Raw genomic sequence first — 15124 nt, forward strand, 5'->3', positions numbered from 1 at the left:
AATACATATAAAAGTAAAAAAACATAATTATTTATACTTAATTAAATCTAAAGGTTTTTAAATTACAAACCGTATACTTAATTTTTTTCGCTTATGCGTTCATTTATAAACTATAAAAAAACTAAGAAAAATTCTACTTTTATGGTAAAAACATTGTTCTTGCTTTTTAAATTGCAACTTAAACAAGAATAATGCAAAGCAAATTAGTAAAAAAACTAAAATTAATTTTACTTATCTCATAAAAATTACTTCTTTATTGTTCATTATGAACAAAAAAAAATCAATATCTTTAACTTGAAAACTTAATAATAAAAGCTGTTGAAAATTATACAGTTTGGCTCATATTTTAAACGAATTTTTACCGATGCTAGACTACAGCAAATTAATTATACACCAATCCTCAACTTAAAATTAATTCCACAAAAGTAAGATAACAGGTAATGACCAGCTACTGCAATTCCAATTTAAACCGTTTTGCTAAAAGTATAAAATACTGAAACTTCTTTTATTAAATTAAGTTTTATCAAACAGTAACTTTTCTATAAAAAAATTAAAATAAAATATTATGTAAGACTTGTAAAAAAGGTAGTTAAAAAAGAAGAATGTTCTATTAGCTAATTGAATCAAACAATAAGCTCAGAATTACAAACACCATAAAATACTAATAGTTAGTATAAATTAATTACTAATTGTTTTGTAATTTTTTATTTATTTATTTATTAAGAATCTCTAGAGTCTAGGACGCTAGACCAAAATCAAGGATTCAAATATTTAAATAAGTTCGGTTATAATGTTTTTAAATAAAGTTTTTTTTTAAAAACATGATTTTTTTAGAAGCCTTTTATTTAAAAATGGCAAGGACAATTTAGTGTAATGTTTTTTGATCAACATCGAATACAATCGAATTATTCAGAATAAAACTTGTAAAAAAAAAATTAATTTTATAAAAGGATAATAGTTTTAAAGAAAAAGAATTTGGTAGTGTCACAGCGAGACAAAACTAACTTATCACAAAATAGTTTTTTATACAGTTACTGGACAAATGCTTTTTTATAAAAATTTGCAACACTATCCGAACAGATAATTAACGATGATCGTGGGAATTGTGATAAAACAAGTAAGTTTCAAAAAAAAAGATTCTTTCAGAAATAAAAACTTTTCTGGCGATTGAAGTAAGTTATTGAAATACTACATTTCCAAATCTTACAGAAATGCTTTAACAAAATAGACATTGAATTTTTTTATTTCGTAAACATTAGTTAAAACACTAATTAGTCTAAAAAAAAATATTTATAACTATAATGTATTTAAATTAAAACATGAAAAGATTATTGCTACTTTAAGATAAATACAAACATTTTTATTTTATTTAGCTAAAATTATAAAAAAACGAGTTTTTTACATGTTTGCTGTACAACGGTTAAAGTTATTGAAAAAAATAAAGATTGTACTAACTACAATATACAAATACTAAAACACATTGGCTACTACTCATTAAAAATAATATCATATCTATTTAAAGGGACATGAAAATCTTAGAAGAAACAAAGAAAACAAGCAACTGACTAAAAAGTCAAGAAAACAAAATTCATTACGTAAAAACGGGTAAGACACAAATTCAATAAGATCAAGGCTGCAGTCTAAATAAGAAAATAACAGAATTCAATTTGTAGGTTATGAAAAAAGTTTATTAAACAGTCTGTATTTTCAAGTATTCTTCTAACTAGAACTAAAAACTCAAGTATTAGAGGTAAATTTACTATTAAACATTGGTGCAACGTTTCATTTAATATCACTACTCTTAGTTCCTAAAAAGCTGTCTATTATATATATTTCAAAACAGGATCTAATCACTATATATTCATGCACTAGTAGTGGTACCATTAGAACAGTCAGAATGATATTTTGATAAATTGCAATACTCGAAAGTTTTTGGTAGGTTATCTTAATACAGATATTGATAATTTACAAGCAACTATACTGAATTGACTAAGTTAATAAAAGGTACCCAAATTCAAACAAACTACCATAATGCTGATGGAGTCAAGGTAATTAGACAGAGTTATTAAAGTTTGTTTGAAGTATTAACTTAACCAAATCTAATCGAACATTGCAAAGTTAAAGGCAGCAAAAACAGAAAGGTATTTATCTATTTTCTGTATTAGGATTTCGTAATTTAATACTTAATTAACTTGAAGTTCTACACCCTAACTTGGATATTATTTCTAAAGTGAGGATTTCCACTTGCGATATTTTTTAAGAAATTTAAAAATTTCTGTCCTCATAGTTGACCTACATACTTCCTATTGACCAGAACATTGTACAAAGACACTACGTCACAGATACTTAAAGTGAGATATTTTATAATGCGTTTAAGTTCTGATTTTGTAGAAAAACTACTTAAACTAGTATATTTTTTCTAGTTTTCTGGTTTACGACAAACAGAAAGCTTTACGATTGCTTCAAAGTTTGATTAGTAATTTTTTATGCAAGAGTAGCTTTGCGGGAAAATTATTAGCATTTAAGCTGAAGCTGGTGTACAAATGTCTTATTTTTGTTTCACAACAATGCCTCTAATAGAAGCCTGATTGGTACTTTAGACAGGACCGAAAAACTTGAAGTCTACAATCAACAAACGGCTCATACATGCAAGCATAAAGCAACCATTTGCTGGCTTTGATCTTTTTTCGGGTTTTAAAGTTTTCGGCTGTGACTGACTGATGAGTCCTAATCAGGACGAAACCGGTCTCAGTCTACCGAACGCTTGTGGTCTGATGATCAAATGGGTATGATCAACCCTTTTGTTAAACTTGAGCTTGTTTCCCGGCATACGAAAGTCCAGGCTTCTGCTTTGCTGACTTTTGCCGATTTTGTTGATTGTACATCTTATACATGTTATCTTCTATTCTGAAACCTGTTTGCATGTATCTCATTAAATTCAACTGATCAGTTTGTGTCTTTTTTTTTCATATTTTTTATGTCTTAACTTCCAACTATAATTGGAAGCTTGTATTAAAATCGCAGATAAGTAGTACTTTATTAATTTCTACGCTCAGAAATATGCAAGTTTTTTTACTGCGGGTTTATACTTAGTAAGTTAAAAATTGTTACTTTACATTAATATTAAAAACAAACGCTTAATGTAATTATTGTGCATTAATTTTTTTTTTGCATAAGCTCTACATAGTTACAAATTTCTAAGCAGTTTTTTAACCTTGTTTGTAATTTGTGTATGTTTTTTATACATAGTATAGTGATATTATTATTATTTGAATTTTCAGTACTTGACAACAACTTTAGTTTTATGGTTAAAAATACTTTTTTGATCTTGATGTGAGTAGTTAATTTTATCTTTTATTTTACTTAATTTTTATTAATTATATTTAATTATAATCAACATTGTATTTTTTTGTCTCATTCCTAATTTATATAGCTTTAACCATCTTAAAACGTATTTGGATGATGACAATGAGTGTATAGCATTTGTAGTACTTTGATAAAAATCTATTAATTAATACCTTTTGATTTACCTATTTTCTTTCTAAATTCATAACTTTCTGGTTATATAATTACTTTTTATCTAATATTAACTATTAATCTAAAGTAATTATGCTTATCTCTAGTAAATACTTATTCATCAACTTTATCTTCTATTCATTCTTTCAAGTACTTATTATTTTCAAACAGAACTTCGTTTAAGAGTGGTAACTTGTTAATATACAGAAACATATATCACTTCAATCAAAAAATTACTGAGAAAATTTTTTAAACAGTCAGTTGTTATATCTCAATAAATTATATTTTAAAATACTAAAATTAGCAAAAATAAACGTTTAATTTTTGTGTAACTATTTATAAAGATGTTTTTTGGTACTTATATAAACGTACGTAGTTTTTTATTGTATCTAGTTTAATTTATATTAAATTTTTACCATAGCTTAGAAAATAAATTAATAATAAAAAAACACAAAAAAAGAAAACAAAGGTTAGAACACTGAAGTATCAAAAATATTTTTTTACAAAATTAAAACAATATACAGCGTTATATAATAAAATTAAAATATTAATTAGAAAAAACTAGGTTTAAATACAGAAAAAAAACGAAATATTTACAATAGAGGAAAGCTTTTTAACATAGAAAGAAGAGTTTTTATTAAATTTGAAATAAGTTCATTAAAATTTAAGAAACATAAATTAAACAAATATTAGTTTAAACCAGGGTCTGCAAACTAGGGTAAGCAGGGTTGCCAAATGTTTTTGGCAAATTTCCTCCAAGTTTTTAAGATTTCATCCAGGTTTTTAAAAATACTTGTTTTTGGATTTAATTTTAGTTTAAAGTTAAGTTTAGGATAAAAAACTGAGTTTTACTGTATAAAAACATTGAAAAGATACCGTAAAGCTACTTTAAATGTGCTTTTTAATTAATTTTTTTTTAATTATGAAAAAAAATTATCTATATGATAGAATTTTTGTATCAAATCAAAATTTTTCTATTTAACTTGTAAAAATTGTTTAATAATCCAGATTTTTTAAGAATTCTGTCTGGTGGTTAAAAAAACCGATGGTTATACAATACAAATAAACATTATTTATATCGTAAAACTAAAATGTTTCTTCAAAAAACCATAACTTTAAGTTATAAAAGTTATCATTTAAAATTTCCATAGTTCAGGTTAAGATTAATTAAAGCTGTTTTTCTCTTTATACTTTAATAGTAAATCCAAAATTTAATTATTATTTTATTTTTAGCAAATAAACTTATACATAATAAATTTTATATGAAATTGTTTAATCAAAGATATGTTTTGTTTATATTTTAAATTTTATTAAAATCAATATAACGATAGTTTTTTGTCTTTTCTTTTAAACAAAAATGTTTAATTTTAATTAAAAATCAAGTGTTTATAAATAAAAAACAAATATTTTATTATATTTTATAGTTTTAAAACTCAAAGTTAAAAAAAAAGTATACGTTTTAAGAGTACAAAAAGAAAGAATTACAAAATATTTTTAAATTAAACTCAGAAATTATAAAATATACGCTACTGTGTAGATAAAGATTACAGCAAGGGAGCATCTTCATCTAATACCTCTGTATCTCCCATAGAACTCAACTGAAGTTCTGGCAGCACATTTTCAATACTTTCAACATCACCAATCATTGTTTCTTTCATTTCTGCTTCTGCATCAATCGCTATCTGGGACTCATCTTCTCCTGGAGATGCGATGGTAGCAGAAGTTGACTCTGCTGCTTTATCAACCTTTTACAGTGATAAATAGTTATTAATATAACTATAAATAGAGTTTATAAGTTAGTTTATAGTTTATTGAACAAAAAAACGACCAAAATATTTGATCCTAAGACCTTGTGCACAATAAAACTTAGGTTATCTAGGTTTATTTTGAAATACCTGGCTAAAAATTGTTGCGTCATAAAGCATAAAAGTATGTTTAAAATGTTTTAATTAGAGTTGAATTATACTTAGCATATTTGAAGTTGTTTGTAAAACAAAACTGTTAAAACAAAAACATTTAAGATAGTAAAATGCTAAGTATAATTCAACTCAAATTTAAAAATTTTAAACATACTTTTATACTTCATGACGTAACGATTTTTAGCAAGGTATTTCTAGTTTTTGTTTATAACTAAATTATACCATATTAGAATCAGTTTTTATCAAGTTTATTCTGATGAAGAGCTAAACGAATCTAATTAATAAATCTTTTTGAAAATGAGTTACTAATGTTTAATTTTTTTAGTTAAAACATTATAGTTAAAAATTATAAAAAGCCACAAAACAGTTTTTTATAAAACTAGAAATTTCTTATTTATTCTACATAGTAGTTTTATACATACTTTAATGAATAAAATGTAAATGATAAATATATTTGAAAACAAGGTAAACTATTTAATTAGGAACATAAATTATTATTTTTAATTGTAAGTTTAGTAGCTAAATAAAAACTTCTTAACAATAATGCTCCTACTATAAAGTATAACTATTTTTTATAAAGTATGATGTATAAATCAAACAATAAATCTGAAAATTAGCTGATTACAAAATTATAACAAATAAATAGCTAAATAACTTAATATTTAGATTATACTTTAGAAACATTTAGTTTTACTTCAGCTGCGGTAACGACTTGTTCTTTCATTTCTGGTTTGAACCGAACCTTTTCATCTTCATTTTCAGGTTTTGCGTGTAGAGATCTCATTATCATCATGTTTGCAGCCAATCTCGTCGCGTCCCCTTGGCGTCCTGTTGTCGTTGCCATAACAGCAGCAGATGCAAGTAAAGCACCATTTTCTCCCCCGTTATTGTTAGAAGTGTTCAATGGCTTTGGATTTTGCTTTTTTGCTAAATAACATCATTTCGTTGGTTTTTGTTAGAATAAATTTTAATGCTATATTTTTTATTTTTACTTTAATTTATTATCTTTGTAACATGCGGTTTCAAAAGCTATTGTGCACTTTAAAGTCCCAATAAAGTATACAAAAAATTAGAATAAAGTTTACTATTAGAATGTTATCTTTAATTCTCTTTTAACTTTAAAAATAACAGAAACTAAACCAAAACTTTACTTCATTTAGAGAAAGTATCATTATACTATACAAGTTTTTACTTCAAAGTGTCAATGGTTTATTAATGTAATTAAATTAATTTTTAAGTTTATATTCTGTCCTATTGCAAAACAAATTTTAGACTTTAATTTTGGTATATAGCTTTACAACAAGATTATACGTTAATAAAATAAAATAGTGATACTCTGTATTTAAAGTTTATTATTGAGTTGTTTTTTATTTTAGTTGCTTTTATAAAGTTACCATTTTACGTTACTTTAGTATAACTTAAATCTATAACTTATTATTTTACAGTCTTACATTTTTTCAAAATATATGTATTTATTACCATTGTAAATAAATTAATTTTTAGAGTAACAATACCGTAAATAAAATAATTTTAAAACCTTGGTTGTAAAAACATCTACTTATTTTCTTAAATACTAAGTAAATTATTTATTGGTAATAAATAAGTTTAAATGGTAAACTATGTTTTTAATTTTAGTAAAAAAAAGTGTACTACTGCTGATAGTAAAAAGACTAATATCGTTTTGTAAACTGAACTTAACATGTTGCTTGTTTTAGAACTTTTTATTTTAATAATTAAAGAGTTTTTTATGAGAAGAAAATAAAAAATCTAAAAGAGTTAATTTAAGTATATGAAAATTCAAACTACTTAAACAATGTCTTAAAAACTAACTGACAGTTAAGTTTTAATTAAATTGTAAAACAACTTTTAAAACAAGTTATTTTACTGCCTAAGGCAAATATAACAAAAAAGTTTAATTTCTGTATATCAATTTATAAACCACGCTTATTAGGATAGTATAAAATTACTAGTAACTTAAAAAATAACAGGTGAATCAAATTTCTTCCCTTATGATGAATTAATATACAAATGTGTTTAAGTAAAGTGTTTTGATAAACAATAATATGAATAATATGTTGTTATAATAACCCAGTAAATGTTAACAAGATATGTAAATCAGTAAATAGTCAATTGGAAACAAAAAATAAAGTTTCAGTGTTACTATATTGATTGTTAATAATATTTACAAAAAAAATCCAAAAGTACTAAGTTTGTTAAACATATTTAGAAAATCTTTTTAAAATACTTAATTTAATAATACAAATGAACTTTTTACGTACTACAAACATCGCAGTTTAATTTTTATCAAAATGAAATGTAACGTACTTTTGTAAATTAAATAAATACTTTTTGAAATTATTTTAAAATAAAGTTTTTATAAACTTTTTACTTTTATTTAGAATAATTTATACTTCAAAAAAGTACGAAATAGTTTAGTTTCAAACTACAAATTAAAGTTTTTAAGTTGTTATTTATTTAGAAACGTTAGAATTTTAGCAAATTTTTGTTGAAAAGTAACTAAAATAAATACTTCTAGAGTATCATATTTTAAAAACTACAGCTAATATCACCTGAGCTGTGTAAGTGTAAAGTTTCATGCTAAAGATATTCATTAAAACCATAACAACAATTAAAAACAGAGTAAAAACATTTAGAACTAAATTTTAATAAATGTTCTCCTATTTACTACCAAAAAACACTTTTTACAGTGTTTTTTGAGAAAAATTTCGAAAACATTTTTTACAGTGTTTTTTAGCTAAAATTTAAAATAATAGTACAAAAAATAAAATACTCAAACTTAACTTTTTACTACTTTTTGATAACTGCTAAAATTTAGTTTTGTTTAAAATATATTCAAATTAAAAATTTATGTTTAAAAACTTAAATCATTAACATTGTAATCTATAAATTACATAAACAAATTTTAAATACTTAAACTAACTTTTCGTTTTATGAAGTTTTTTAAACCACCCTGTAAAGTTTTTTGTTAGTAAAAAGAAAAGCTGTCATAATTTATTAGTATAAATAAAAACCAAATTATAAAATTTAAAATTTTGGTTTTAAATAAAAACTTTTTTTTTGATTAATCAAAAAAATAAAGAAAAAAATAATTTAAAATTTTTTTTACTAAAAGTATACTTAAAAAATCACTAGACATAGTAAGCTTTGTGTTATTAAATTTTTGTAGCAGTAAAAGAATATAAACTAATTCAAGCATTAAACAACGAGCAACAAAGAAGTCTTGTTTTGATTTGGTTTTACAGTCTACGTTTAGTTTTACCTAAAACTAACTTAAGTTTGAAGAAAAATTTAAACAACTTTTATCAGTTATAAAACTTTTCAAAGCAAAGTTTAGCTTTAACTTCTAAAAGAAAGAAAATAACAAAAAACTTAAAAATTTATATTCGAAAAAATCAATCAAACCACTAAGACACGTAAATTAGTTTCTATTGTAAATTTTTTATACTCAAAGTAAAGTGTTAAGACGTTTTGAATTTAAAATTTTGATCAATTTTTCAAAATAAAAACTATATTAAAACATGCTTAAAGTAACCAGTTATCGTGTTTCAATTTTAATTACCGTAAGTTTGTAATACATAGTATTTAAATAATATATGCAGACCTTTACTTTTTGTGTTTTCCTTAGTAGCAGAACCTCCTAGTAAGTCTGGTTCATCTTTTATCTCCTCTTTTCTTTTTTCTTTGTTAACAAAGTTGTGTAAGGGACTGTATATTGGACGACCTCTTTTACTTTTAGTCACCTAAATATACGGTTAAATTTTTTAGTTAATCATCAAGCACGTAATTAAAATAATGCTTTTTTTGGTATAAAAAAAATAGTAAAAAAAATACTTACATTTCTAATAGAGCATTTTAAATATTTCTAAAAATAATTTTTCTAAATAGTAATTATATAATGTTATTATATTAGAAAACATAACTTAAGCTGGAAAAGTTTGAATCATATTGTTTTTAAACAACTGCAATAAAAACTTAATTTTACTCTGTTCTATTATATAGAACAGTATTTCATGGAATAAACTTAAAAAACGACGAAAGTCTTCAAAACTTAATGCAAAAAAAAATTTAAGTACAGTAGTTGTTAAATACTACCAAAAGTTTGTCTATAAATAACTTATTTTTTGTTTTTAATTGTCTCGACAATAAATATATAGACAGTTTTAATATAAATAACATAAAAACTCTTAATCTATATTTTAATAAGTTTTCTAAAACTAATTTGACTCAAAAAAAACTAAGAACTTTACTATTTAAAAATTTCATTTGTATAGTTTACCTTTTTCATTTGGTTTATTATAGCTCTAGCTAAAATAAAGTTAAATATAAAGTTTGTAGATCAAAATTAAAGCGTTTAATGTTTAATACTAAACTAGCACATGTTTTAGGTTGCATCTAAAGAATTCAGTACAAAACTATCTCATTTTGATTACTTTAAAATAGTGTTCAATTTATGTTATTGAACTGCATATTAGTTTCTATCTGTTGAGTAAGATACAAAAAGTATGAAGCCTAAAAAGCTAGTACACTATTTCTCTGATTACGTTATATAAGTATGTTTTATTTTAATTTACCAAAAAGATTAATAAAATCCAGTATTTACGTATAACTTTTTTAGTTTTTACTAAAAAGAGAATGATAATAAATGATGTTATAAGAAAAGGTAAACACTACTCTAACTATCAAAAAATAAAGAAAATAAATTTACAAACTTTATCATTAATGACAGCTATCTGGTCCCATTGGAGTTTATCTCTTGGTTTACTAAAATAATGATCAACAATTAGTTTGGCTTGTGCTGATGCTTTTTCGCTTAAAGCATCTTCGAATGCATCTATTTCAGCTTCTCTGTACCTAAAGATTATTTTTTATCAAAAGATATATTTTTCTAATATTTTAAGTTTTTGTTTTAATTAGAAATCGAAGTTTTTTCTGCTCACTTTCAAATTGTTATATTTAGGATTTTTTTTTTAAACTCTAAGTTATGGATTTTTGTGAATCTACTTATTAATGATTATTTTATAGAAAGAGTAAAAGTGTTAAATTACATATGGTGAATGAAGAATTGAAAAAATATTATTGTCAAATTTATGTGTGTTATTAGACTAGGTGTGAGTAACTCTTCTACTCGGTTTACGAGGCTATTAGGAAAAAGTAATTCACAGGCCGAATTGTTTCAATGAATGTGTTAACGGGTCACTTAATTTTTAAAATGTATTCAATTTTATTTAGAAAAATCTTTAAATAAAAACTGAAAAGATATTATAATTTAATATTCACCAATTTCTACTATAAATAAAATAAAAATAACAACTAGATACATTTTCATTAAAAAGTTTATTTTTATTAGTATTTTGTAGGTTTTTTTCCAAACTAAAAAGTGCGTTACGTGCCAGTTAATTATATTGATAGGACGTATCCGATCCGGAGGCTGTACGTAGCCACTCCTAGCTTATGGACTTTAAATAACTTACTTTTAAACATGTATACTTATATTTATTTGAATTTGAGAAAACAAAAAAATATATAAAAATAAACGAGTATAACATTTAAAAAGTTTTAGTTCTCTATTTTGATTTAAATTTAGTGGTTTTGTGTAATTACTAAGGAGACTAAATTATAAGTTAAAAACTATAGTTAGCACGTTAAAAATTACTTATAATTAAGTTTGTCAGAACTCTTGTTTTATAAAACAAATAAAGATTGTTTATTAAAAGTTATTAAATGAAAAAGTATTGATTTTTAATTATAAAAAATATTTTTTTATAAAGTTTTATCAACTTTATTCAGTATCTAGATTAGCTTAAATAGATTTTAGCTAAAAAAAATATAGCTACTTTGATTAAAGTTTTAAAATTTAATTGCTAGCTTAGGTTTTAAGTAAAACTTATTGATGAAAAGTGTACGATTCGACTGCTTATAATGATAATTCTAATGTTTTCTTAGTGTTTACCTATCGATGTAGTTGCTCTGTTCATAAGAAAACCGGCTTCTACAACTGCCAAGACACATTACAATTACACCAACAAACAATCCGATGCACACGAAGAACCAACCAATCACGTGACTCTCAGCTCGCAAATTCCGAGCAATTATTTCTGATTCCAGTGAGTGTTTGAAGTATTTTGGATCGAAGCTAAAATAAAACAGTCTATTCTTAAAACGTTATTTTTGTTTTAAAATTCTACAACTAAAAACATAAGTTCAGCTAACTTTAACGTATTTCTTCTGTAAAACAGTACATGTGTACTTATTTTATTGTTTATTATTTTCAAAAAATGTTAGCCGGATTTAAAATAACTTAAATTTAAATTTTTTTTTTGTTTTAACTCTAGTTTTTGATATAAAATTGGTGTACGTTTAAAGATAAAAATTTTTATAAAAGGTCTCTAAAATGTAAAATTAAAGATAATATTTTGATTCCAATAAAAAAATTAAACGTATTTTTGAGAATATTTAGAATAAAAAGATTATTTTAGTTCAGTTTACGTTTTGTATATTCTGATCAGTCTCAACCCCTATTTAATGATAGTAGCAAAACATAAACAAATTAAAAAAGTATTTTTGTGTCACCTATAAATACTATAAAACTATTATGCGAATCAATAATGTTAATGTGTTTCAAAAACAACAGCAAAAAAATAACACTTCTCTGAAACACTATTAATAAAATAAGTTGACAAAATAATATTGTATTGTTTGTTGAACGAAAAAAAGCGATCAAATATTTGGTCCAAGGACCTGGTGTACGAAGAACCTTTCGGTTATCGACTCATACACCAGGATACTGTTTAAAGTTATGTCTAGGACAAAATAGTTTTATTTCCTATAAATATTTGTGTTCTTTTACTTATAAAAGCTCTTAAGCATTAGTTTACGTTGCTTTATTTTCGCTTGATTAATCTTTTTTTTCGTTAAATAAATTAAAATAACTGAAATGTATTCAAATGAAACTGTTTTCGAAATGAAAGTTGTAGAATTAAAAATAAAATAAATATACTTTTAAATTAACAGGCAAGCAGCTTTAACTAAAGTTATGAAATTGATTCAATCAAACATAGCAAAATTTGTACCAAAAAAGCATTTTGGTTATAATTTTTTTGATTTACGAAAAATTAAAGTAATTTAATAGAAAAATTCACTTTATGTCAAAAATACCAAACAGTTACAAAATTTTTAATACATTTTAACAGTCTTACTGATGCTCACAAGGTTCAGGTAGATTAGAGTTGTTTTTAGGGGGCATATGTAAATTTACTCTAGTTACATCGGTTCCTACATAAGGGTTTGGCCAGTTAGCACAAGCGTAGTAGTCACCCTGTTAAATTAAAAATAACATAAAGAAAGTTTTATATTATTAGGTTATAAATGTAAATTTAAAGAGCTAAAATTTTTATGAAATGGTTACTTTAATTTAGTAAATTGTTTTTCTAAAAATCAAGTTTAATATGAAATATTTTTTACTATTCATTACTCAATTTATTTTCGAATACTACAAAAATATTACATAAGCGATTTTTACCAAATTTATACAGTGTTAATTTAAGAAGAAAGAAATTTGTAAATATATAAATAAATGATGCTCCTTACAGAGGAAAAGTATAAGTTAAGTAGAAAAAAAGGAAATGTTTAATAAAAATATGACAAAAAGAAATATTAGACTAACAAAACTTAACCTTAGTTTTTTTAAATTAGATGAATTTATAATATTTAACTCAAAATAGTTAAAAATACAAATCATTAAGGCGTTAAAACAGTTAACACTAAAGTTGTAACCAAAATGGTTGTATACACAAGTTTATTATTTTTATTTAAGTCAGGTTTTAAACTTAGAATACATTTTTTTATAACGTTTTAATTGATAAAAAGCTTTAATATTACCAAATGCTATCATGTCTAAATTAAGTCCTTTGACTCAAGTTAAAACTTAACAGTTTTATGTGATTTTGACTCATCAAAATTAAACTATAAAAGTCATAATCAATCTAACCTTTTATTTAAATATTACCTGAAAACATTTTTTTAATTTTTATATTAAAATTTTTGTATTTGCCATATATATAAACAAAAATAAATTTATATAACAAACTTTCAACATCGCAAGCAAAAACCAAGTGGCAGGAGCAATTACTGCTTTTGAGCTGATTTGTAGAAATATAAATAAAAAATGAATAATTCTTTTTCCGCCTCTTCCTACTCCTTGAGTACGGTTACAAAGTCCTTTAAAAAATATATAAGTAAAGGTTTGGTTATACCTCTGATTTAGTTATCATACATTTACAAATATTATAAAAAATCAATATGAACGTATTTATGTATTTTTCCCACGATGTTTTTATAGTACATTACCAAAAACTCAACAAACCAGTTACGAGTCGCCAGGTTCTTCTATGAGCCAAAAACCCAGCGATAAATAATATTATAGCTGGACCCAAAATAAATGACATTCCATACATCTATTAAAAACAGATTATAACATATCAACTTTTAATTTTAGAAGGAACATGATTAACGGTTTTTACTTTTAAAAAAGTTAGAGAATACTTATAATACATCAATAAAAATTATTATATTGCTTTTGATAATACTTTTACGCTAAATTTAATAGTATACGCTTTATATTGAAAATTTGAATCTATCACTAACTTTATTTTTAGGGTAGTTGCAAGGACAGTAAAAAAAGACAAATTTAGCTATTTCTTCTGTAGCTACCGTTATTCCGACTATTCCAAAGTTTTGTATTGATCCTTTGTTGTTGCCAACAACCTTTCCTATGATAAGTTTAAAATTTTTAATTTTAATTTAAAACAATAAACAATTTGTTTGTTTTTATTATATAATGAAGAAAAACTAAAAAAGAGAATTTATTTTTACAGGAAAATGTATAATAGAAAGGCAAAAGTAGAATTAAAAATATATTATAAGTACTTAGATATATTATGTAATTGAAAACCTACCAAAAGATGCAAACACGGTTGCCATACTATGTAATACAGAACTATGAGTCGATTAATTTGTTTATATTTGAGAAAGTAGTGTCGAGCATTGACTCAAAGAGGCAGTTTTTAAATAAAACTTTTCAAATTCAGTCAATAAGTAGCATACATTTAAACCTTTTCTTCTTTTAACAAAAGTAAACACATTAAGTCCACACTTACTCAATGAAAATAGGCAGTAGCTCTAAAAAAATTGTTGTTTTAACCTTTAACTTTCTGATTTGTTACTAAATTTTTTTTTTAAGCTTTTTGTAATTTAAATAGTATAAGTTTAAGATCACACTAAAAATTATAATGTATTAAACTATGCTATAATGGTTTTAATTGCTAAAAATTGTATAAAAACTGTTTATACACCATATAACTATACAAGCATTTTTATTCTTTATGTGATTAAAAAAGAGTGTTTTTTTTTATAATATTATAGAAAAAACGTATCTAAAAAGTTAAATTAGCTTATTTATTAATTTAAAGTAAAACTTTTTAAAACTTTAAGTAATTATTTTTTAAAAGCTGCGTTTAAAAAATATTTATTTAATCTGTTGCTACATAAAACTTAGATTGTAAAACTATAAGCTTTAAAAAATCAGTAAATGTTTATAAATTTTTTTACCTTCAAGGTATATATTTTTTTGTGTTTGATAAACTGCAAAAAAACTAACACGTAAAAAATAT

At 23.5% G+C, this 15124-nt stretch overlaps 1 protein-coding gene across 2 annotated transcripts; it reads right to left on the reverse strand.

Moving 5' to 3' along the window:
- Positions 1 to 4796: 4796 nt before the first annotated feature.
- LOC145835646 (calcium homeostasis modulator protein 6-like) lies at positions 4797 to 15124 on the reverse strand. 2 transcript variants are annotated; one of them, XM_082943325.1, is made up of 12 exons: positions 15063 to 15124; positions 14411 to 14633; positions 14100 to 14224; positions 13819 to 13909; positions 13543 to 13673; positions 12653 to 12771; positions 11407 to 11589; positions 10166 to 10307; positions 9058 to 9196; positions 8377 to 8406; positions 6130 to 6362; positions 4797 to 5261 (listed from the first exon to the last, which is right to left on the reverse strand). In XM_082943325.1, exons 2-12 carry the CDS (start codon positions 14433 to 14435, stop codon positions 5061 to 5063), a joined length of 1419 nt encoding a protein of 472 aa, XP_082799451.1. In that variant the 5' UTR covers positions 14436 to 14633; positions 15063 to 15124; the 3' UTR covers positions 4797 to 5060. The 2 variants fall into 2 exon arrangements, with proteins under 2 accessions (XP_082799451.1, XP_082799452.1); XM_082943326.1 differs by lacking the exon at positions 8377 to 8406 and having other exon boundaries at positions 4798 to 5261.

The sequence above is a fragment of the Thalia democratica genome, chromosome 5, assembly GCF_965202585.1.
Source record: "Thalia democratica chromosome 5, ktThaDemo2.hap1.1, whole genome shotgun sequence".
Taxonomy (NCBI): Eukaryota; Metazoa; Chordata; class Thaliacea; order Salpida; family Salpidae; genus Thalia; species Thalia democratica.